General features: G+C 40.0%; 1 protein-coding gene across 2 annotated transcripts in view; it reads right to left on the bottom strand.

Moving 5' to 3' along the window:
- The window catches only part of IQGAP2 (IQ motif containing GTPase activating protein 2), a 321912-nt gene that overhangs the window by 115895 nt on the left and 180642 nt on the right, over positions 1-25375 (bottom strand). For both annotated transcript variants that reach the window (XM_023196443.2, XM_023196444.2), the window contains exons 6-11: positions 15071-15138; positions 14310-14423; positions 13451-13629; positions 10923-11010; positions 6275-6438; positions 2454-2614 (exon numbers count right to left, since the gene is read on the bottom strand). In XM_023196443.2, the coding sequence (XP_023052211.2) occupies positions 2454-2614; positions 6275-6438; positions 10923-11010; positions 13451-13629; positions 14310-14423; positions 15071-15138 (774 nt within the window). The remainder of the gene's footprint in view (positions 1-2453; positions 2615-6274; positions 6439-10922; positions 11011-13450; positions 13630-14309; positions 14424-15070; positions 15139-25375) is intronic.

The raw sequence follows: 25375 nt of genomic DNA, 5'->3' as shown, positions 1-25375 counted from the left end.
TGAAGGAAAAAGGTTTAGTTAGGGAGGGTCAAACTCAGATATCTTTGGCTCCAAGGCATATGTTCCTCCAATCACATCATGCTACGTCCCAAGAGAGATAACATCAGATGCTGGGGTGGGGAGAAGCATGGCTATACTTCACGGAACATAATGTATGGTAGGCAGGGCTCAGAAGCTCCAATACTGTGTTCAGCTGAGCTGGGTAAAGGTACCAAGTTCCTGATGGTGAGAGGACCATGCATAGGAACACAGAGACCAGAAAGTGCACTTGGACTTGGCTGAAGTGCAAGATACGAGTAGGGATGGAGCTGGAGGTAAGGTCAGAGCAACATGCTTAGAATGAGAAGTCTGTTCTTAACTTGGATGAGAACAAGAAACAATCAAACAGGAGAATTACAAACAGGACTACATTTTAGAACAGTTAATCTGGGAACAGTGTATGCCCAAGGCTAATGTTAACCCATACAATACTTTTGTGAGAATTAGACAAAAGAATCTTTCTGGGCAAACACAGCCCCAAGAGTAGAAGCCATGGTGAACAGGGAGAGACTTTGCATGAATTTGTCAAAGTGGCCATGCACAGCACACTTGTGCTATGAAGAACCTGCACTCTATGGGGAGAGGCCCTGGACAGAGCCGTGTTTCTGAAACCTGATAATCTGCAAAAGTGGGCTTCCAAGATCCCAAGTTAAGATGCTGACTTTGGAAGTAAAATGCCAAGGCTGTAGAAGATTATTTGGGGCCAACACAAGTGTCAATACAAGAACCCAAGTGGGCCCTTAAATCCCATGTCAGTACCGGGTCTTCCAGATCCAGAATGTATTTAAATTAAAAAAAAAAAAAAAAAAAAAAACACATTTTAAAAGTTTTTCACACAGAACACTCAAACTGTGAGGCCCCACCTGTAGGTCCCAGCTGGAAACTACAGGTATAAATACGGTTTTCAAACAGAATGGGACCACTTCTTTAAGGATATTTGTAAATGAGGAAGCAGGCATTTTTGATAATCAGAATGGGTGAGCCAGGGGCTACTGTCATGTGGAGGGCAGTTGCCAGGGATGCTAAATATGTGGGACAGTCTGGACAGTTGTCTCACCAAGATGCCCCATTAGCCTGTGAGCTTCATAAGGGATGGACCGGCTCTGTCTTTTACTCCAGCACTAAGAAAGTATGGCAAAGCCTGTCAGGTAGGAAGGATTAATGAATGGGGAGAGAAAAGAAGTAGAATGACCAATTTAGGGGTTACTACAGAAGCAAAAGTGAGAAGTCTAAGTGAGGGCAGTTGTAGGGAAATGGAAACGTCTTGCAGAGGTATAAATAAGGCACATAGATTGGCTACTGACGGTAGGCTTTTTAGAGCACAAGGGTGCCTAGCTGAAGGCAGAGGAAAACTCAAATTGAGCTTCAGGTTTCTAAGCTTGCAGGAGAGAATGGTGCCATTAACAGAAACAGTGGAAGCAGATATAAATTATCTTGGAAACAGACTCGAAGGAGTCAGATGAACCAGATGGCCAAATTTAAGTAGAACAAGAGAATTAGCTTCTCCTAAAAGACTAAAAACAAGGAGAACCCACATCTTTCCATTACTTCTTGGCCATTCTCTACACAGACAAGTGGTCAAACACCATTTGTTTAACCTAAGAAATCTCTGGTCTTTCCTTTGCAACTGTACACGACCCAAGAGAATTAGCCAACCTGCCTACTAGAGCAGTTCCAAAATCAGTATCTGAAAAGAGCTTTTGTCAAGATCCGTGCAGACATCTCCCCCTGGTGGTTACAAGAATCCAAGATTCACTCATTTTAACTGGGACTTTTGTCTCAGCGACTTTCTCATCTGGCTTCCAATTCTGGCCATTTTATTTTCTCTCTAGATCCACTATGGTGTTTTATAATAATGCTATCAGTTGTACTATCTGGTAGCACACTTCAGAAACATGAAATGAAAGATAATGGATGTTGTTACCCACTGCCATGACCCACAGTGGTCTCAGGATTTCTTTGGCTTAATAATCAGAAAAGTGGAGTTTGGGGCCCAAATGCCCAATTTTAGGTCCATAACTCCAGAATCTGTTTCTGCATCAGTGACATAAAAGAATTGGACTGGATGATTATTAAAGTTGCTTCCAACTCTTCTACACTCTGCGGTTTCTAAAAGACGCCCAAGGAAAGGTATGTTTCCAATAGTTCCTTTATTTTAGGCCTATCAAATAATCTTTGCAAAGGACAAAGTCATTTATTAATTGCCACAAGATGATGACTTTCTGATTCTTTTTGCTTTCCCAAAGGAATACTGTAAACAAGGATACTAATTAGAAGGACTTTTAAAACAGACTAGTTTTCAAGAAACATGAGCATGGTATATGGTTTCTCCACCAACAGGCAAATTCCTCACTTGTAAGATCTGCCAAACATGCATTTCTGCAATGAAAGAAGGTTTGGAAAATGTTCCTTACCGTTCCACATATGCCTTGTCCAGATTGTTTAAGCCTATTGTGGGGCTTCTGAGTTGATTCTGCACAGACACAAGATCGTTGCTTTCCAAGGCCTGGTTTAGTAAAGCAACAGCAGACAACATTTCCACAGCAATCAAAAGCTCCTCGTGGGCCAAGTAGTTCTGTTGGAAAACATATGGCAACATAAGCTCCCCACACAACACACCTCACGTGCATGATGGAGGTTTACAACGCACATTTCAACAAACAATGAAAAAGAACTTGACAGCTTGGCAGAAAGAGGAGTCGTGGCCACCTGCTTTCCACCGGCCTTAGGAAGATGCATATGGCTCCTGGGTTTTCCTTAGATGATCATTTTTTGGGACTGGGTTGATTACAATGGAAAGTTACTATTCACAAATATCTGCATTCCCATTGCTGATCCCTACTCCTAGCTATACTGGCTGCTTAAAGGCTCAGTCCAGTCATATAATTAAACCAAGGACTAGATAACATTGTCACTGATTGAGAGTGCCAGGTAAGATTTTAGCACAGCTAATGATTTCCAGTTTGAATTAAGGGTTAAGGGAAGGTTGGGAGAATTTCACCGAAAAGTTATAATCTGAAGCACAAAGCAAGGTGTTCAAACCAAGACTATTGATTTAATTCAAAAAAAGTTAGTCTAAGTGACATTTTCATAAATCGGGTAGAAATTTTAAAATGCGCTACCAGCTCTAGATACTTGAAGAAGTCTGAGGTGATCTTTTGGTACAGCAAGTAAAGATCTCCAGGTTTTTTTTGTTTGGTGTGGTTTGCTTTATTATTATTATTATTATTATTATTATTATTATTATTATTATTATTTGAAATGGAGTTTGGCTCTTGTTGCCCAGGCTGGGGTGCAATGGCATGATCTAGGCTCACTGCAGCCTCCGTTTCCCAGGTTCAAGCAATTCTCCTGCCTCATCCTCCCAAGTAGCTGGGTTTATAGGAGCCCACCACCATGCCCAGCTAATTTTTTGTATTTTTAGTAGAGACAGCATTTTGCCACGTTGGCCAGGCTGGTCTCGAACTCCTGGCCTCAGGTGATCCGCCTGCCTCAGCCTCCCAAAGTGCTGGGATTACAGGCATGAGCCACTGCGCCTGGCCAGATCTCCAGTTTTATATGATTTAAAATCTGGGTTTAGCTTATCCAAAAAAATATGTCTTAGATTTCAGAACACCCTTCCCCTTTAATACCTTCTTCCATGTAACCATTTTATATGATATTGGCCCAACTTCAAAAGGAATATTTTTTTTCATCATATTGAAGGGACATAAGGAGGAGGAGCATGAAAAAGAATCACTAAGGAAAAGCTGATACATATTTTACATTTAGGATATTATAGTTATTTAACATATAACATAATGTTCATCTTAAAATGCATTATTATATCTTTCTGGATCTCCACAGAAGTCTTGCAGCAAACTGATTTCAGAATAAAAAAGGCTAGTTTAATCTTCCAAAGCAAATGGGAAGAAGGGGTTACCATGGAGATCATGTAAGTAAATTTTATTCAAATATCTTACATTAAATACAATTTTAATATATAAGGTACCAAATTATAAGAGCAGAATGGAATCGTTTATAATTCACCTCCTCTATCTCTTTCAGTGACCTGTCCATGGATACCTAAATTGGTATAGAGCAAAAAGGATAAGGAGAGAGGAAGAAGAAATGGGGCTGGACAGCCACAGGTTAACTATGGCCAGTCGAGGATGAATGAGTGTCCTCAAACCTAAGCAGCCTTGAGCTTCAGAGCCAGAGAAGTGGAAGAAAATATTAATGAGAGAACCAAAGAGAAATTAAGAAAATAAGCTATTTTTCTTTTATTACAAATACTATATTTCTATTTAGGAAACATAGGAAGTCTTTTTAATTATTATTATTTTTTTGTAAAGATGAGGCCTATGTTGCCCAGGTTGGTCTTGAACTCCTGGCCTCGAGTGATCCTCTTGCCTCAGCCTCCCAAAGTGCTAAGATTACAGACAGGAGCTACCACACCCAGCCAATACAGAAGTCTTAATAAGCAAGAATAAGGAAACAAATGCTACCACCCAAGCTCTTTTGTGTATATCCTTTTATGTATTTTAAATTCATACATACATTTGCAGAGGTTTTGTCTCTAAATGACTTCATTTTCTTATTGCAAAAAACAAGATAATGCTATATATCTTAATCTCATTTTTCCCACTTAATATTAGTATGGATATCTTTTCTAGTCATTATTCTTTACATTATCATTTTTACTGGTTGCACAAATTTCTAGCATGTACAAGCACCATAAATGTTATTAATTTACAGGCAATCTGTTATTAATTAAATAGTCATTTGTTTCCTGGTTTTCAGTATTATAAACAATGCTGTGAAACATCTCTGTGGCTAAAGCTATTTGGTTCATATCCTTCAGGCTTATTTTCTAGAATGTAACTGTCAGCATCACGGGCTTTTGATCTATATTACTAAGACCACCCTGCAGAAAAGCTGTATAATTCATACTCCCAGAGGCTGTGTAGGAGATGTTTGTGCCCCATATTTATATCTATGCTGGGTTAAATCTTTCTAATCTCTACCAATCTAATTTTAAATAGTAAGTGTACTGTGCTTTAATTTATATATTTTTCACTTCTGATTGAATTTAAACTTTTTTTTGTCATTTGTATATTTCTTGTTTTATGAATTGCCTGCTCATGTTTTTGGCCTCTCTTTATTGTGTGTGGATAAGTGCTGATTGTGACTTTAAAGATCCAATGACTGTCCTATGTTTTTCCTTTGAACTTTAATTTTTTAAATTTAACATTTTATGTTGAAAACTTATTCTGATATATGTGTAGTGAGTTAATGTTTTCTTAACAAAGCTTAAATACTTGCAAGGACATCATTTATTAAATAGTCCTTTCCCCACCTTCTTGAAATACGAGCTTTGTCATACACTGAATTCTTGGTTCTGCTTTCAGTAGTTTTCATTTTGTGTCACTGTTTGGCTTACAAGAGCGTTAGTAAACATGTTCTTAATTACTGTAACCTTGTTTCAAATTATTGTTGAATGCTGTTGTCCTTTTAAGGAGCACAAATTTACAAAAATCAAAGTCATAGTGCTAATGGTCTTTTTTTTTTTTTTTTTTTTTGAGACGGAGTCTCGCTCTCTCGTCCAGGCTGGAGTGCAGTGGCCGGATCTCGGCTCACTGCAAGCTCCGCCTCCCAGGTTTACGCCATTCTCCTGCCTCAGCCTCCCGAGTAGCTGGGACTACAGGCCCCCGCCATCTCGCCCGGCTAGTTTTTTTGTATTTTTTTTTTTAGTAGAGACGGGGTTTCACCGTGTTAGCCAGGATGGTCTCGATCTCCTGACCTCGTGATCCGCCCGTCTCGGCCTCCCAAAGTGCTGGGATTACAGGCTTGAGCCACCGCGCCCGGCCGGTGCTAATGGTCTTATTTGCAGTTTCTAAAATTGCAGATTGAGCTTATTTTCTATATAAAAAAATTATATATTGTAAAAAAAATACCACATCGGTATAGCTAAAAATTATCCAAGGTTCTTCAAATCATCACACAGAGAATAAGAACAACCTATTGTCAGATGTATATATATAGACCACTGCTGGAATTTCCTAACTTGCTCTTAGATTCTTTATGTAGACTAAAAGCAAAGTTAACAAGGAAGGAGGCCATGGAATTGGTACGGGTGGGCCAGTGAGACCAGGGCTAGTATAATACCCCTATTCCCCTTTCCTGACTAGGCTTCCCTAGTGTGCCATGGCACACAGAGTTACCATCCCCGCAGCTGGGGTTTCCTCTGACTTACCATGGCGTTCTGTTTCTGGAGGTTGAAAAGTTCGTTCTGATACATGGCAGCAGCAAAGGGATAAACAGCAGGCAGCTGGGCTTCTGGTTTCTTCAGTGCAAGCAGTGTATTCTCGGGGTCACCTTCCGGAATGACAGCATTGATATGGTCCACTGCAGCCTGCCCTGAGGGTGGGGGTTCACGTTTTGTCAGAATGGTTGCTCTTTCCACTGCGGTCTTACCCAACCAGCCCTTCTTCCCAAGGATTTGTACCTAAGCGGTTACTTTTCATGAACTCTAAAAAGCTGCAGGCAGAGGGTAGGTAAGGCTTTGAAAATGTTATCTCAGTAATTCAAACCAAGCCAATCCTTGGAGTTAGTGCCTACAAGAACCTTAGCACTGATGAAGCTTAGGTTATGAGATCATTTCTGAGTAGCATGACTTCCTTCCAAAATCCTTCCTTTTAGGACCAGCTCTGGTCTCACCTTTTCCATGAAGCCTTCGGATTGCTCTAGTCCTTAAGAATTTCTCATCTTGTGAACCCCACAGTTATTTAAAGCTGGGCCATGTAGTTCCAGCAGGCATGTTCCTCATGCTCCTTATGTGTTAGTACTGCCTCCCCAAGAAGACTTCAAGCGACACGAAGACCAGAAGCAAGCCTTGCCCTACTGCTGTCTTCCTAATGCACAAGCTCTGAGGTAAGCCCACAGCAAGCACTCAGAAACATTGCTATAACATCTGAGACAACCACAAACTCTGTGATATGGTTTGGTTCTCTGTCCCCACCCAAATCTCATGTTGAATTATAATCCCCAATGTTGGAGGAGGGATCTGATGGAAGATGATTGTAACATGGGGGTGGATTTCACCCTTGCTGATAGTGAGTTCTCACGAGATACAGTTAAGTGTGTAGCACTTCCCTCTTCTCTCTCTTCCTCCTGCTTTGGGCATGTGAAGATGTGCCTGGCTTCCCTATCGCCTTCTGCCATGATTGTAAGTTTCCTGAGGCCTCCCCCAGACACGCAGAACTGTGAGTCAGTTAAGCCTCTTTTCTTCATAAATTACCCAGTCTCAAGTAGTTCTTTATAGCAGTATGAGAACAGACTAATACACTCTGTGATCTCTCGACCAGTTGTAAGGTGTAGATTATAAAGACCTGGATTTTGGTGACCAAACAAATGCTTGGAAAAGTGGATTCAGCGTAGTTTTCAGAGAACAAAAATGAAATTGCTGAGTAAATGGGAGAATAAATGATGAACTCTGCCATCAGGAAAGAGCAAATGAGATGGAGATTGCAGAGTTTTGCCTTATAGAGAAGACATCTGGGTAGCAGAAGCAACACACATCCATAAATTTCTAGTCTTTCAAGGGTTAGCTTGTCTGCCTAATTCGTGAGATTCTTCTAACCCTTTTTGACAAAATGACAATCTATCTTCTCTAGATACGTTCACGAGGATCTTCCCTCCATCTTTTTACTAAGAGATATAACTCAATAACAGGAAATACTTATGATGAATGGAATCCTTCAAGTCATCCCCCAGAAAACTCACACTTAACCTAAAGGACCCTGAGAACCATTTTGATCTTTAAAATTAATGTGACAAACCAAAAAATTTCAGAAATGAAGGCCTAGTGGTTGTTTGTGGTATTTGCTGTTCTTCTAAAGTTAATCCAAGGCCTTTCAGCTGCATCTCGCATTACCCTAGGCACGATCTTGCTGTACCTTTGGTAAATTTATTATACGGGCTTGTACAGCTGAATTTCAAACATCAGAAAATCATGTCTTTAAAACAGTTTTCTCTCTTTCCTTCTCTCTCTCTCTCTCTTTCTTTTCTTGAGACAGTCTTGCTCTGTTGCCGAGGTTGGAGTGCAGTGGTGCAATCTTGGCTTGCTGCAGTCTCGACCTCTTGGGCTCAGGAGATCCTCCCACCTCAGACTCCAGAGTATCTGGGGCTACAGTTGTGTGTCACCATGCTCAGCTAATTTTTAAATTCTTTTTTGTGTAGAGACTGGTTATCTCTTTGTTGCCCAGGCTGTTCTTGAACTCCTGGCCTCAAGTCATGCACCCACCTCAGCCTCCCAAAGTGCTGGATTACAGGCATGAGCCACTGCACCTAGCCTGAAAAACACTATTAAATAAACAATTTCTTCAAAAAAAATAAGGTAAGATCAACCACTCTTTTACACTCTGCATTTAACAAAATGTCCAGGCAGGGCATGGTCGCTTTTGTCTATAATCCTAGCATTTTGGGAGGCTGAGGTAGGAGGATCACTTGAGCCCAAGAGTTCAACATCAGACTGGGCAATAGAGTGAGACCCTGTCAAAAAAAAAAAAAAAAAGCAAAGAAATGCAAAATATCCAGCTCTAATCTTAACAGAACACATCATGCAATGAATGGAATGCATTTGCTGAACCTGAAAGATAAATGGTTGTAATGTGAACAAAGATGAGGCCTCTGACAACAGATCTGTTGACATCACCACCAACGTTGTCACTGATGCTATTACCATGGTTGCTATGGATGTAGATGCCTTAACATTTTAATATAATAACCCACATGGTTGGGGAAAACCTTGTCAAAGTAACGATTCCTACATTTTTTAAAAAAATTTTTTTGAGATGGAGTCTCGCACTATCGTCCACAGGCTGGAGCGCAGTGACACAATCTCAGGTCACTGCACCCTCCGCCTCCCACATTCAAGCGATTCTCCCGTCTCAGCCTCCCAAGCAGCTGGGATTACAGGTGCCTGCCACCATGCCCAGCTAATTTTTTGTATTTTTAGTAGAGACAGTGTTTCACTACGTTAGCCAGGGTGGTCTTGAAGGCTTGACCTCGTGATACACCCACCTGAGCCTCCCAAATTACGCTGGAATTACAGGCGTGAGCCACCGTGCCCAGTCAATTCTTACATATTTTAAAGTATACAATTGTCTCATTGTCATGTCATCAAAATGAGGATTTTTTTTTCCTAAGGTTACTTTCAGTTCTACTGGACTATAAATTTTAAGATGGGGAGAGATAAAAAGACTTCAGAATAATCATGTTCAACACACTGAAAGCCATCAAACTTTGCCTTCATATTTTCAGCCAGTTATGCCATTAGTGTAAAATATCCAATGCCTTTTACTTCAAAATGGAAAAAAAAAAGTATAGCCAATTTGGCATTAAATTTGTGGTCAGGAAATTATGGCACTGAGTAAAGAACTAAAACATTTATATAAAGCATTTCATTTAATATGAAAAAGAAAACTGTTTTCATGGTTATAAATATTTCAAAAATAAGGAATGGTTAAAGGCTATGGAGCCATTTCCTCTCTAAGCTTATGGACCTCAGATGTCTCACCGGCAACATTAATTTCCTCCTGTAATTCATTTCTGTCAAGCATCATGAAATTCTCAGCTTTCACATGGAGCAAAAAGACAAACTTTAAATTGGACTTCATTTCATGTATCATTAGCAACATGTTCAAGATTTCACAAGAATAAAAGAACAGGCACATGCATCCTAAAATGTTAACGTGTTACCCTTAAAAAAAAAAAAGGTAATTGAGAGTTTTCAGCCCAGTTGTGTGTATGTGAGGCAAATACTCAAACACACTCAGTTGTTAACTCCTAGACATTTACATTAACCCTCTGGGGCTTTCCTTAATTACTGTTTGAGTCCCTTAGGATATTTCTCTCCAGCAACTTAGGAGCAGACTTCTCAGTAACACCTGCGGCGGTACACTTCTTTTCTATAGTTACAAGCAAAAAAGAATATTCAAAACTCAACCAGGATGCTAAAAGGAAGGCAAGGTTTAGGACTGTTGTAATTAGTGGACACTCCAAATTTTAATTTGGCAGGGAGTTCACATGTTTTATTAAGCAGGCTAAATGGTCTTTCATGTATTAATTTTTTGGGTATATATGGATTATTTAGATTGATCAGGGAAAAATAAACATCAAATGAAATTTCTTACTGACTCTTCAAGGAAAAATAGGTTTTGCCAGAGAGGAGAAAAGACTAATAAAAAAATTGATGTATCTCACCTTGCGTATGTTTATTTTAATTACCTGAGTCTGCTGTTCTTTACAGTCACACACCTGAGCCACGTACTAAGAGGAACTCATCTGCTTGACTCCACAGAGGCTCAGGGGTATGGGACTCAAAGCTGCCATCATGAGATTTCATCTGGCCTGCCCATAGTCCCATTCACTGGCACCAAAGTTACACAAGTGTAAGAAAAATCTTACGAGCTACATACAGATTAGTGACTGGGAAGTCACAGAGAGCAGTGGTGTCAATAGCACCTTTTACAATTCCAATAGAACATCATCGCATAATCATGGGCAAGCAACTACAATCTGTAAGTTATCCTCTTTTACTAAATAACCTTCAGTATTAGCCCCAAAAGTGACAGATTCAAAATGTGGAATGTAATGAAACAGAAAGGAAGAATCAGACTAGCTTCAGGATACTTTGTGTGGACTGAGATCACAAAAGAAAAGCCCAGGGGGAAACTGCCAAATGCTGCACCAAAATTAAGAGCAACATTGACACTGAGTAGATTTTTCATTGTATAAGGCAGTTTTCCAAGTATACAAATTGAGAGTTGTGTTGGGATTCTGGCAAGGAAAGTCTGTATCTTATGGAAATATCAATTTCCTTCATACGATCCATTACTTACTATTGACTTTATTAATATTGCCTTGGATTTCTGCTTGCGTCAGCAGTTCTTCATAAGCATCTCTTTCTTCTTCTGAAATACAGCTATTCTGCAAAACAAAGTCTTCACTGATTTCTGAGGTTAAATAAAATATTTCCAAAACTTGAAACTCAAATGGAAAAATGTGAAGAGTGATAAAAACCATTCCCTAATTATTTAAATTCATTGCAAGCATTTGTGGAGTGCCTGCTCTGTGCAGGGGACTAGGGGAGAATGCTGGCAAAGATTACAAAGATGAATGACAGACCCAGTGACTCTTTGAAAAGGGCTAATTTTCAAATGTGGAAAACATTAGTTTGGACCACTTGGTATTGCCATTTTTGTAGATCAAAAACAGTTGAATAGCACCAATTTCATTTGATTTGATCTGATAAAATCAAGAACACAAGTAATAAATATACCTAGAAGAACAGAATAGGTTCAATAAGAGAAGTACGATAAGCATTCTTTTAGAAAGTATTCATACTTAATTGGGAAGAAAATTTTTCAAAGAGAGCATAATCTATGAGGGCTTCAAGCAACAGAATAATGTCAAGAATAGGACACAGACAGCAGGATTTGGTTACACAGATGGAAAGCTTAGCACATTGGGCTACAGCTTGGAGTGTGTGTCCAGGGTTAGCCAAAAAGATGAGGGGGTCAACTGAAGGCTAAGCTAAGATTTGGTGTTTAATTCAGTAGGCAACAGAGAATCAGGGGATGTTTCTAGTGGGTTGACATCAGATTTGTAGTTAGAGATCAATTTTGTAACCTCTAGCTCTAAGAGGAATTGGCTTGAAGAATAATAGGAGGCAGAGAGACCCACGAGGAAGGTGCTTGATACAAGAGTCATACGATGAGGTCAGGAGGGGCAGGACTGAAGCAAGATTGGTGAGACTAGAAGGTTGACGACAGATTCAACTCCAACAAGAGTAGGCAGCAGAATCTAGCAATGGATGGGACACTGGGAAGTCACAGAGAGCAGTGGTGTCAATAGCACTTTTTACAATTCCAATAGAACATCATCGCATAATCATGGGCAAGCAACTACAATCCGTAAGTTATCCTCTTTTACTAAATAACCTTCAGTATTAGCCCCAAAAGTGACAGATTCAAAACGTGGAATATAATGAAACAGAAAGGAGGCATAAAGAGTTCTGAGATAAAGCTGGCCATCATTCTTCTGAACCAGAGATGTCAGCAAGGGGAGCTCTTCTGATATAATGGGGTACAAAGCCAGAGGGACACAGATGAAGTTATCTGGTGGAGTAGGAGAGAGACCAATTTGGGACGGGCTGGCATAAAGCTGATGGCTGATTTCTTCAATAAGTGGATGAGCTCAATGGAGGAAGAACAGAGAAGGGATTCAATGTCAGACCTTGAAGAATCCCCATACTGAGAGGGAGAAGCAAGAGGAGAAAGAGGCACAGAGGAGAACCGCGGCAGCAAGGACGCACATAAGCTAGTGGAGCAGAGAATCTCAAGGTAGGGGGCCAACCCTGCCAGATGCTGGTGGAAGTCACCAGTAGAGAAAACGCCAGAATCTAAAGTGGTTACTTTTAGTCATGGAGCTGAAACTGACATGGCAAGAGCTTAATGAGAGACAAGCTGGTGAGGAAGTAGAATCTCTCAGTGTAGACAAATTTTTCAATAACGGACTAGATAGAAAGGTGGTTACTAATGGAGTTAGGATTAGGAGCAGGCTGTCTTGCACAGGAGGGACATCCTCAAATATAAAGGATTGACTATTGGGAAAATATGAAGACCGTAGCTTCAAAAACATCCTCTCTGAACTTCACCACACTGAATTATTAACCTCTACTACCAAACGTAAAAGTAACTTGGCTAATGTAAGGTCTGTTGATGATGTCTAACAAGGGATGATCATGAGTTGCTATGTCTATACTTTCTGGGGACATTAGTAAGTTTGCAACATGACTTTTAATTCTTTCAATATATAACATTCATCACAAAATTCCCTTTTTAAAAATTGAGAGAGGGTCTCACTCTGTTGCCCAGGCTGGAATGCAGAGGCAGGGTCACAGCTCACTGCATCCTCAAATTCCTGGGTTCAAGGGATTCTCTCACCTCAGCCTCCAGAGTAGTTGGGACTGCAGGCTTGCACCAGCAAGCCTGGCTAATTTTTTATTTTTATTTCTATATTTTTAGAGGCAGGGTCTCACTATGGTGCCCAGGCTCGTCTTGAACTCCTGGACTCAAAGGACCCTCCTGCTGCGGTTTCCCAAAGTGCTGGGATTACAGGCATGAGCCTGGCCTATAAAATTCCTGGCCTATAAAATTCCTTTTTATGCCTAATATAGAGATATAATCTAATTGCCTTACATAGTGTATAGTCCTCTTCTATGCTACATTTCATTCAAATCAATTGTCTATGGCTATAGAGAACATAGCCGATTGATTTAAAAATATTGCTTTTAACATTAAGGCTTTTCAAACTAGTAACTCATAAGCACATTCATTACTGTTTTTATTACACAGAATCTAAGTACCTTCAGTCTTGCATTTTCCTCTTTTTTCTTTTTGGCATCCCAGAGTTCTTTCTGATATTCTGGTGCAAGGTTGTCATCCACTAAAGTTAAAACTGCATTTGGGTTTCTTAGTGTTACAATGGTCTGCTCTGCTACTCCTTTTTCAACTGCTTCATTAATGGCTATAACTGCAGCATGTACTAAAAAGTAAAGAGAGAGAGAGAGAAAAAGGTTTTTATCAGCAAAAGACATCATGGACAGTTGCACTGACCCTGTGTAAACTCAAGCAGTTTTACTTTCTCTCTTGGCTTCCAGTAAATATGTCAAAAAGAGAACTCAGACATATTATGGAGCACCTGACAACCTCTCCACATGGTTGTCTTTGGTCCTGATCTCAGCATCTGTTAAGTAATTCTGACTCATTTATATGTCACTGAATGGCTAAAATGATCCAAGCCCTGTGTCAACCACAGGAGTTAGAAGGTAAGTCAATCCTTGCCCTCTGATCAGGGTGACATGGGTAATTTTAAAGTAACATGTTGGTTCCAAGAGATACTTGCAATTTAGCTTGCAATACTAAAAGAACTGTAACAATGAACTCTACCACTAAAATCTACAGACACAGAAAGTAGAGAACTATGGACAATGAAGGTATTTCTAGAACCTCAATTCATGTTGTACAAGAAGAAGTCTAAAGACCAAAATCAGTTACTTGGTTATACTGTGACATCCTCAAATTAATCATCTATAAAAGAAATAATAAAATGTTTAGGGTGTTTAATGTATCTTCTAAATATTCTATTTCGAGTAATCAAAATCAACAGGTAAAGTACAGGTAAGTCTCACGTCAATGGCAAGTTTGGATTTTAAATGGACTTACATGCAGCTTCATCCACGGACAGTTCATTGGCCAGAATACCACCTATTTTGCTGAAAGATGGCATCTGTATTCCGTATTTCTCAAGTTCTTTTCTCATATTACTGATTTCCTCCTCTAACAAAGAACCAAATAATAATAATCATTATCAGAGAAAGCTACAGACAGGGATGGACACAGGAATGAGTACAATCATATCAAGAAATGTCTTCATCAGGAAGCGGGGTTTTTCCTAAACAAGAGCCTTAGGAAGAACCCAGCCCGTTTCTCATTTCACAAACATTGTGAAGGAGAACTGAGTCAAGAACAAACAAAGGTCTGTTTTCTCTTCTCACCAATATATAGGAATAAGGGAAATCAATACTATCAAAATGGGGAAAAACGTATTGGTACTTTTTAAATATTTATTTATTTATTTATTTTTGAGGCAGAGTCTCACTCTGTCGCCCAGGCTGGAGTGCAGTGGCACAATCTCAGCTCACTGCAGGCTCCGCCTCCTCGGTGCACGCCATTCTCCTGCCTCAGCCTCCCAAGTAGCTGGGACTACAGGCGCCCACCACCACGCCCAGCTAATTTTTTGTATTTTTTAGTAGAGACCGGGTTTCACCGTGTTGGCCAGGATGGTCTCAATCTCCTGACCTCGTGATCCACCTGCCTCTGCTTCCCAAAGTGCTGGGATTACAGGTGTGAGAAACCATGCCTGGCCAAGTATTGGTACTTTTTCTAACGAGATTGTAAAAAATTACAAAGATAAAGAGTAGTACCTGTGAAGTCTACTTTGCCCAACAAATCCTGGATCTGAGGTGCTATTCCTAGTTTGAACAGGTATAAACTGAAAGAAAAACCCACAAAATTATCAGAAATTTTATCATCATAAGTCTTAAAGTTATAAATTACATAATTATTAATAGTTTTTTCAGTTGAAAAAGATCTAAGAGATATCTAGTCTATTAATTTTGTAGATGAGGAAACTGGTCCCTAGGTAACAGAGTCCTTGGTGAGGCCAGGATCAGAATTCCAATCTGCGTCCCAAAGACTGGTCTTCTGTAATCCACTTCCACAGCACTTCTACAGAGCCAGCTAACTCTGCATCATCCATTTGTACAGAGAACAAGAAACACAGCTAATACAAAAAGCAGGTAACAAATGCAATAAATATTTCTTTGGATATTCCTCACATAATTCTATTTTATTGAAGGTACAGCATGAATTATATTTTGCTTTTTAATATTCCTCCAAGTACCACATATCCCTTGAGGAAATATTTGTTTTACATTTTCTAAACCAATAAATAGAGTGGCAAGACTATCAGTGGATGAGGTAATGTTAAACTGTGATGTGTGTATATTACCCAAGGGGAAGATGGAGAATAAATTGGATGTATTTAAAAACAAATCCATAAGGTAGTAATGATGGCATCCATTAACCTACCCATAACCTGAGAAAAGAACTTGAGAGCTGGCATCTATATTCCATCAAAATTATATGTGCTTTTCCCACCTTTATCACTGAGTCATAGTTTCACGTAATAGTATATACGAGAAAGTGAACTGAATTATTTTTATGGCTTGAAGTACTTCAAAATTATCACTTCAGATGTTGATGTGAGATGGAGCTCCATAGTTTATAGAACGTAGAATTTCATTAAATGCATTAAGAAAGTTGAACATCAAGCTTTTTCAATGGTATTAAAACAAACTCTTAAAATGCATGATCATTTAATGTAAGTAGCTTGCATTAAAACTGACAATAATTTTCTGATTTTTTTTTTTTTTTTTGGTTGAGACAGAGAGTCTTGCTCTATTACCCAGGCTGTAGTGTAGTGGCGTGATCTCGGTTCACTGCAACCTCCACCTTCTGGGTCCAAGCGATTCTCCTGCCTCAGCTTCCCAAGTAGCTGGTATTACGAGTGCATGCCACCAAGCCCGGCTACTTTTTGTATTTTTTTTAAGTAGAGACGAGGTTTCACCATGTTGGCCAGGTTGGTCTCGAACTCCTGACCACCTGCCTCGGCCACCCAAAGTGTTGGGATTACAGGCGTGAGCCACTGCACCTGGCTAATTTTCTGATGATTTTTATGAAAAGCAATTATTTGACCAAATACATGATCAAAGTTAAAAATTAATGATTTATGGTTTAAAAAATTACATAGATAATCACCACTCAGTTACACGCTAAATAATTTGATATATATGTTCTTTTAAAGTTGTTTCTGGACATACCTATTTTATAAATGTATATATTATTCTAGAATATGAATGTATTATAATTTTCTTTAGCAATTGCTGAGCATTTAGATTGTTATTAATTAATAACTATGGCAAATAATGCTTTAGTAAACCTACTTACATACAGACACAGACAAATCTTTGTGCATATTTCTTATTTGTTACAATAAAGCCATGAAAACAAAATTACCAGCTTGAAAGGGTACACACACAATAAAAGTTTTCAATGTATATTGTCCAAATGGGATCTTAAAAAGAGATTATGCTCGGTCCAGGTGTGGTGGCTCATGCCTGCAATCCCAGCACTTTGGGAGGCCAAGGCGGGTGGATCACCAGGTCAGGAGATCGAGACCATCCTGGCTAACATGGTGAAACCCCGTCTCTACTAAAAATACAAAAAAATTAGCCAGGCGTGGTGGCGGGCGCCTGTAGTCCCAGCTACTCAGAGGCTGAGGCAGGAGAATGGCGTGAACCCGGGAGGCAGAGCTTGCAGTGAGCCGAGATCGCGCCACTGCACTCCAGCCTGGGCAACAGAGCCAGACTCCGTCTCAAAAAAAAAAATACAAAAAATACAAAAAATTAGCTGGGCGTGGTGGTGGGTGCCTGTAGTCCCAGCTACTTGGGAGGCTGAGGCAGGAGAATGGTGTGAACCCAGGAGGCGAAGCTTGCAGTAAGCTGAAATCATGACACTGCACTCCATCCTGGGTGACACAGCAAGACTCTGTCTCAAAAAAAAGTAAAAATAAAAATAAAATAAAAATAAAAAATATAAAAGAGATTATGCTCATATATTCTTTGTGAGTAAAGGCTTAAAAAACATCCTTTTTACTTTTATATGAGAATTTGACCTTTGATTAACTTTCTAGCTCTGTTCTCTTAGGAACCTACACTGTCAACTGTGTTATAAGCATCATTGCTTAGGAAAAAATAACCCAATTGATAAATTGTATCTTGAGAGAAGAAACCATAAATACCTAATAGGTACCATATCTTTGGGCCTTCCTGAGTTCAATGACTCTTATAACTGGTATGTTCTTTGCAGAGAACTGGGAAGCTATGCAGTACAGCCGTTACTATAGATATTGGCTCCTGGGGCATGAGACTTACAAGCCAGGAAGGCTCAAACCCACTCCTTAGCAGCAAAGTTGTAACTTGGAGTACCAAAGAGAATGGCAGCTTCCAGATGGCTGTATGGAGAACTATGTGGAGTGTCATGCAGGCTCCCACTGAAGAGCAAACACACCTGCCAGCATGCTGGCTATCCCGGCTGCCTCTCTTCTGAGCAACAGGTGCCAGATGTGGCTTATGATAGGTGGATGAATCTGAATATTTAGCTAAACCTAAGAACCCCTGATGGGTATGGCCCACTAGGCCGCAAATACATGTGAATGCCATTTTCTTTGTCCCCTTATCACCACAGGATATTATCAATAAAATCTTCCAAGGGACTAGCAACTGATAGCAACAAGATGTTATTTAAATCTGCATTTCCTTATGGTAGTTGTGAGGGTAAACATTTTTTCATACACACATTAGCCATTCATATGTCTTCCAGGAAATGCCTATTAATGAATGTTTGAATTTTAAAGAATTTGCCTCTTATTTTCCTGCTTTTCCTTTAAAACCATAGCAAAGGACAAAGAACAATGTTTTTTTTTTAACCGTATGTGTAACATTAGTTTTAATACTAAATTTCAATATGATATTTATATCTTATCCACAGAGGAAAAACTTTTATATTAGACTTTGAACATTCTTCAAAGTGAAATAGCCATTATGTATTCATAATTCCAAACTAGCAAAACAGGATACATTCCTTAGTTAAAGTTCTAGGTCTTTAGAGATTATCATGGATATAAAACTGTTTACTTTACACAGCCTCTGAGGACTTTACTACCAAAGGCTCATGCCAACAAGTCATTATAATTAAAGCTAGTTCATTAAGATACCATGCTGACATTTTCAAAACCATAATATTTTATGAACCAATTCTTAACTCATTATTACATGGGGAAAAAATTCCAGTTAAAAGGGTGCTCATATTACTTGGAACAATGAAATGTCAACCTCTTCACTTGCTCCTTTCTAGTAATGGGAATGACAAAATTAAACAGAATTTAACAGGCAAGATAAACTGCAAAAGAATTTGGGAGGTGAGTGGAGATCAAGCCATAATTAAAGAAATGAGAATAGATAGCCGGGGTGGTCGCTCACGACTGTAATTCCAGCACTCTGGGAGGCTGAGGCGGGCGGATCACCTGAGGTTAAGAGTTTGAGACCAGCCTGACCAACATGGAGAAACCCCGTCTCTACTAAATATACAAAATTAGCTGGGTATGGTGGCACATGCCTGTAATCCCAGCTACTCAGGAGAATCGCTTAAGCCCGGGAGGCAGAGGTTGCAGTGAGCCGAATTCACGCCATTGCACTCCAGCCTGGGCAACAAAAGCAAAACTCTACCTCAAAAAAAAAAAAAAAAAAAAAAAGAAATGAGAATAGATGAATAATCAAAAATGTATCATTGTATCATTTCAATTTCTTTCATAGTACCTGATTTGCACTTTCCTCCTCTTTTTACAAATTCAAAAATATACCTAAACTAATTTACATAGAAAACTATTAAAAAAATCAGTGAAATGTAGAAAATGTTACAGTAAAATGTAAGTAGAATCCATAAAATGTCTTCAGGCAACAAATTTTATATTTATTTCAAGTACTTAATGTGCTGTATCTTTAATATGTATTACCTACACTAATATCCTGCTGAAGTTTTAACATACTTTTACATTTTTCCATCAAAGCCTAAGCTAATTGGTATCTATTATCCTTTATATGCTTCCATCTCTAACTTTCCCACCTATGGAATGTTGAGATAATTTAGAATTTTAGATTCATGTTTTCATTTTTTTATTACATCCACCAATAATTTAGGTATCTATAAGTTTTATTAATTGTTTTTCTGATTTTATCTATACCAAATTTTCCTTCTTGGAGTTTTATCTTTCATTCTTCTGTGTATAAATGTAAGTGCTCAATAAATATTTGCTGAATATAAATTGAATGAATCATCAATTACACATATTTTAATATTTTCATTTGCTCCTCGAGTCTTGGTTCTGTTTGGTGAATCCAGTGCTTCCTTCAGTGTCAGTTCCCTTCAAATGTCTGGCATCTTCTGATCTGGGGCTCATCTTGGTGTTTGAGACTTGCTTTTTGTTGGTCATTCACTGCAGATCCCCATGTCAGGAGCCAGCATTAAGAAGCTGTAGACAGCAATGGAACTGATGCCACGAGGGAACCCGAGTCTTTCCTTCTCCGGCTGGGGACTCTCTGTCCCTTCTTGAGGTCATTAGCTGTCTTGGGTACTGGCATGCTGTCCTGCTATCAGCATCTACACTTGCTGCTTTAGGGAAGGGCCATACAGTTCTGCTGGTCCCAGCCTGACGATTGTTCACTTTCAGGCTCTTCTTTTCCTTGCTGTCCCCTTTGCGTGGCGCAAACCTCACGACAGCTCCTACCTCTGCTGCATCCCCCAGCGTTTTGTGGGCTGTGATCTTCTCCCAATTTGTTTCTCAGTCAATCGAATTCTGTCTGTTTACTTCATGTTAGGAGTTGTTCAAATTTCTGGTTAGTAGATGGCATTTTTATCGCAAATGTATTTTTTAAAAGTTATTACTGTAGTTAATTTCATGTCAGTTTTGGAAGGGGGATAAGACAGCTGTGCTCGATGATCTTGATGCAACTGTTTTCACATTATGCTCTGTTTATCGATTCATCATTTAATTACTATTTATGGAACAGCTTCTATATAAAAATATTTTTCTTGGCTGTGCACGGTGGCTCATGTCTGTAATCTCAGCACTTTGGGAGGCCAAGGCAGGCTGATCATTTGAGGTCAGGAGTTCGAGACCGGCCTGGTCGACATGGTGAAACCCCTTCTCTACTAAAAATACAAAAATTATCTGGGTATGGTGGCACACGCCTGTAATCCCAGCTACCAGGGAGGCTGAGGCAGGAGAATTGCCTGAACCGGGGAGACAGAGGTTGCAGTGAGCCAAGACTGTGCCACTGCATTCTAGCCTGGATGACAAAGTGAGACTCCATCTCAAAAAACACAACAAGGCTGGGTGTGGTGGCTCACGTCTGTAATCCCAGCATTTTGGGAGGCTGAGGCAGGTGGATTACAAGGTCAGGAGATTGAGACCATCCTGGCTAACCTGGTGAAACCCCAACTCTACTAAAAATACAAAAAATTAGCTGGGCATGATGGTGGGAGCCTGTAGTCCCAGCTACTGGGGAGGCTGAGGCAGGACAATGGCGTGAACCCAGGAGGCGGAGCTTGCAGTGAGCCGGGATGGCGCCACTGTACCTCCAGCCTGGGCAACAGAGCGAGACTCCGTCTCAAAAAAACAAAACAAAACACAACAAAAAATTGTTCTCTACCATCCTATCCCTAAATTAAGGTACTTAGGCTACCACAAAATATAGGTTTGATGGTAACATGAATTAAAATGTTTATACCAAAGTGTTAATTTTCCCCCTTTGATGATAAAGAAGTTAGATAGCTATTTCCAATTTCACTTTTTATTTCTCCATTGTACAATGTAGTATTAATATAAATCTGACAATAAACAAACATCCTGGCTTAAGTAAAAGTTACCACAAGGTGGTGCTGAGAAGTTAGCTTTCTGAAGATGGAAGAATCTTTGCTTTTAAATTTAAGTCTGGTATTTTCTTAAGCTAATATTGGTCAGGTAAAGATCTCATTTGCATATATCAAAAAATCTCATTTACTAAAAATTAAAATATATATTGTATAGTTTCTGTTTGGCCTCAATTTTCAACCTTTTTTTTTTTTTTAAATCACTGATGTTGAGGTTTAAACTGTTAGCTTTGGAAAGATCACTTTTCATGGTGTGGGCGTTTTATACCTAATCTCTGTGTGGGAGGTGCCTCCCAGCCAATTACTCAAACGGGCAAAAGTTTATCAGGTAACTGTGTTTACCCAGTTTTCCCATGCTGAAAAGAAACAGCAATAGCAAACTACTCTTTCCCAAGCATTTAAAATAAAACGAGGCTGCTCATTACCTGAAGTATATAGGAAATCAAGTCTTAATCTTAAAAAAAAAAAAAAAAAGCCCATTGAATAGAAAAAATACTAAACTCATGTAGCTCTTCAACAGTTAATTTATTAAGCACCGTTTGGTACCTAACAGCCAAGTCAAAGGGCTGAGAACATTCCAATGGTAGTCGTGGAATGTCACCTTCACTTCTCATGTCTAAGGGACCACTTTCTGTGAAGTAGCAAGTCTCTTACCACACCAAACGCTACAGCACACCTGTGCAGCTGAGTGAGGCCAGCAACGGAGGGGTTGCTCAGAGGTAGCTACCGTCTCATTGACCCATGTGCTCCTACTTGTACAAATAATATCACTTAAAGTCCAGGAAGCAATAAAGAAAGTTTTAAAAAATACCATTTAGTGTATATCACGAAAGTAGTAGATAGTAGTAGTAGTAGTAGTTGTTGTTGTTGTTGTTGTTTTATCTACTGAACCAAATTTTTCCATCTTAGTCACATACCTCACTGACAATATCACAAGGCATTAGCTTTTTCTACCACTTTCAAGATAAAACTAGTGGTATTAGTTTTTTCTACTACTTTCAAGATATACACTAAAAGGTACTATAGTAATGAAATGCAAACTTAAAAGGCAGCAGCTAAATTTATTTCAGCTTTTTTTTTTTTTTTTTTTTTTGTGAGACAGAGTCTCGCTCTGTAGCCCAAACTGGGGTGCAGTGGCCGGATCTCAGCTCACTGCAAGCTCCGCCTTTTGGGTTCACGCCATTCTCCTGCCTCAGCCTCCCGAGTAGCTGGGACTATAGGTGCTCGCCACCTCGCCCGGCTAGTTTTTTTGTATTTTTTAGTAGAGACGGGGTTTCACCAGGTTAGCCAGGATGGTCTCGATCTCCTGACCTTGTGATCCGCCCGTCTTGGCCTCCCAAAGTGCTGGGATTACAGGCTTGAGCCACTGCGCCTGGCCTTATTTCAGCTTTCTTGGATCACATTATATGTAGGTCATTTTGTACCATAACATGTGGGATGAATGTTTGTATATCAAAGCCTCATGGTAGAGTGGAAAGACCACAGGACTCGAATCCAGAAGCCCTGAATCCTGGCCCCCAAACTGGTAAAACCTCAATGTGTGACTAAGAGCAAGTCACGTCACCCAAGCTTTCAGTTCCCTTATCTGTGAAATGAATGACTTAGACTACAATAACTTCCCAAGGCCCTTCCTGTTCTCAAGTTCCATGATTCTTCATTTAAAACACGTTAAATATAAGAGCTGAGAGGCCTGTGCTGAAGTTCAAGTCTGATACCAGTGTTCTTTTAACTTTGTTAGAAGTAGGGAAATAACTGACTTCTTTTGAAGCCATTGGCTGGCTGAATTCATAACAGCACAGGTTCATTTCTCACACCTCCTGGTTTTTACTAACTGTGTGACCTTCGGCAGCCTCTCTATTCCTCAACTGCCTTGGTAATAAAATGGGACTAATAATAGCGACCACTGAACAGATATGTTTCGCAGATAAAATGAGATTATACCAGCACAGTATTTTGTGCAGTGCCAGGCACATAGTTAAAAGCTCCATTTGTGTCAGCCTTTGTTCTTACTATTCTTTGTTATATAAATGTGTCCTTTGTATACAAATGCTTATTGATAACCTATCAAAGTGGTTTTCTTACTTTTTCCAATGCCAAGAATCACCCCACACAGAATTTCCCCACACAGACTCCATGTTTGAAATAGTTTTATTTACTGAGCCAAAATTTTCCATCTTAGTCACATACATCACTGCCAATATCATATCAAAATCTAGGGTTCTTACCTAATTTTCAGCCCCAAAGCAAAGGAATCCTGAGGCAGCCTTATCCTAGGGAAATTAGTTCAGTTAAACCTCCTGAAGAGTTAAATATGCAAACTCCAGCGACTTTAACTTGGAATCAATGGCACGTAAGCTGTATGAGGTAACAAGATGTGGTTCACAGACTCTTAAGAGCTCAGAATTTAGGAAGATAGAAAGGCACAACAGCTATACTAATTTAGGACAGAAAGAGGAGGAAAGGGAAGGGAATGGTTCAGAGCACAGAGAGAATTCTGAACAAGGAAGGACTTGAAAGAAATAAGCAGGTGCAACTGCCTCCCTCACCTTACTCCCAAATACTGCCATCTCCAGATATCCCTCCTGAGAACCTAGGATTAGAGCCTGTCCTTTGGGCTAAGACACTGTCTTTAGAAATCTTATTTATAAATGCAAATATGTTCACTGTTAGAGATATAATCAATCTGATATAAGGGTTCAATCAGTTTCTTAGGGAAGGAAAGGGTTCTAAGGGAACAGAGTGTGAAGGCAAGGAAAGTTATGCATTAATGCCTGAGGAGCAGGTTCAAAGGCCACCTGGGAAGCAAGACAGCCACCTGGCTGTGTGGGAGGTGGCTAGACGAACTCTCCTCCACAAAACTGCCAGGGTACTCCGATGGCTGGTGAACCAGAAGTGGGTCTGCCAGAGCCATGGCATCACCATTGCACCTGAAAACATGGCGGCTGTGACATAGCTACAGTATCAGCAGCAGGAAGAGTAATCCTATCATGGAGGAGAGGCAGACACGGCTTCAGTTTGTGGCTGCCCATATAGAAGAATCTCAATGGTCAAATAAACTAGACAGCAAGAAAAGCAGAATCCAGTAAGCTAATAAGGTTAAACCTGAAAAACCAATATAAACACCTGACTTTTAAGAGGATTCCCTATAGAGTGGTTGGTAGGCAGAAATAATCAGGATAGGACTGGAACATCCTGTTGTGACCACGAACAAGGATATTTCAAAGAATGTCAGTTTCAAAGAATGTCAGGGACGGTGCTAGAAGGACAAGAAAGTGGGCCAGAAAGAGCTCAGACTGACCAAGCTGAAACAATCTGGTTCATCAAAAAGAAAGAGATATTAATCTTGGTTAAGTCTGAGAAAGACCACAGGTTCAAAACAATAATCAAGAGAATAATATACAGTGTCCAAAAAGGAAGTTGTAATAAAAAAAGAGATAAATAGCGAAAGTGTATTTCTATTGACTTTAACAAGTTGGGGAGCATTATTAAAACATAAGTACTTTGTTCCTTCTATATCTGTTTTTTTTTTGTTGCTGTTCTTTGAGATGGAGTCTCACTCTGTTGCCCAGGCTGGAGTGCAGTGGCGCAATCTTGGCTCATCACAACCTCGGCCTCCTGGTTCCATTCTCCTGCCTCAGCCTCCCGAGTAGCTGGGACTACAGGCACGTGCCACCATGCTTTTTTTAAAAAATTGAGATGGAGTCTCACTCTGTTGCCCAGGCTAGAGTGCAGTTGCATAATCTCGGCTCACTGCAACCTCTGCCTTCCAGGTTCAAGTGATTCTCCTGCCTCAGCCTCCCGAGTAGCTGTGATTACAGGCACCTGCCATCACACCTGGCTAATTTTTGTATTTTTGGTAGAGACAAGGTTTCACTATCATGGCCAGGTTGATTTTAAACTCCTGACTTCGGCCAGGCGTGGTGGCTCATGCCTGTAATCCCAGCACTTTGGGAGGCCGAGGCGGGCGGATCACGAGGTCAGGAGATCAAGACCACCCTGGCTAACACGGTGAAACCCCGTCTCTACCAAAAAAAAAAAAAAAAAAAAAAATAGCCGGTCGAGGTGGCGGGTGCCTGTAGTCCCAGCTACTCGGGAGGCTGAGGCAGGAGAATGGCGTGAATCCGGAGGCGGAGCTTGCAGTGAGCCGAGATCTCGCCACTGCACTCCAGCCTGGGTGA

The sequence above is a fragment of the Piliocolobus tephrosceles genome, chromosome 4 (assembly GCF_002776525.5).
Source record: "Piliocolobus tephrosceles isolate RC106 chromosome 4, ASM277652v3, whole genome shotgun sequence".
Lineage (NCBI taxonomy): Eukaryota > Metazoa > Chordata > Mammalia > Primates > Cercopithecidae > Piliocolobus > Piliocolobus tephrosceles.
Note: the sequence above shows the minus strand (reverse complement) of the source record. Positions and strands in the feature narration are given on the sequence as shown.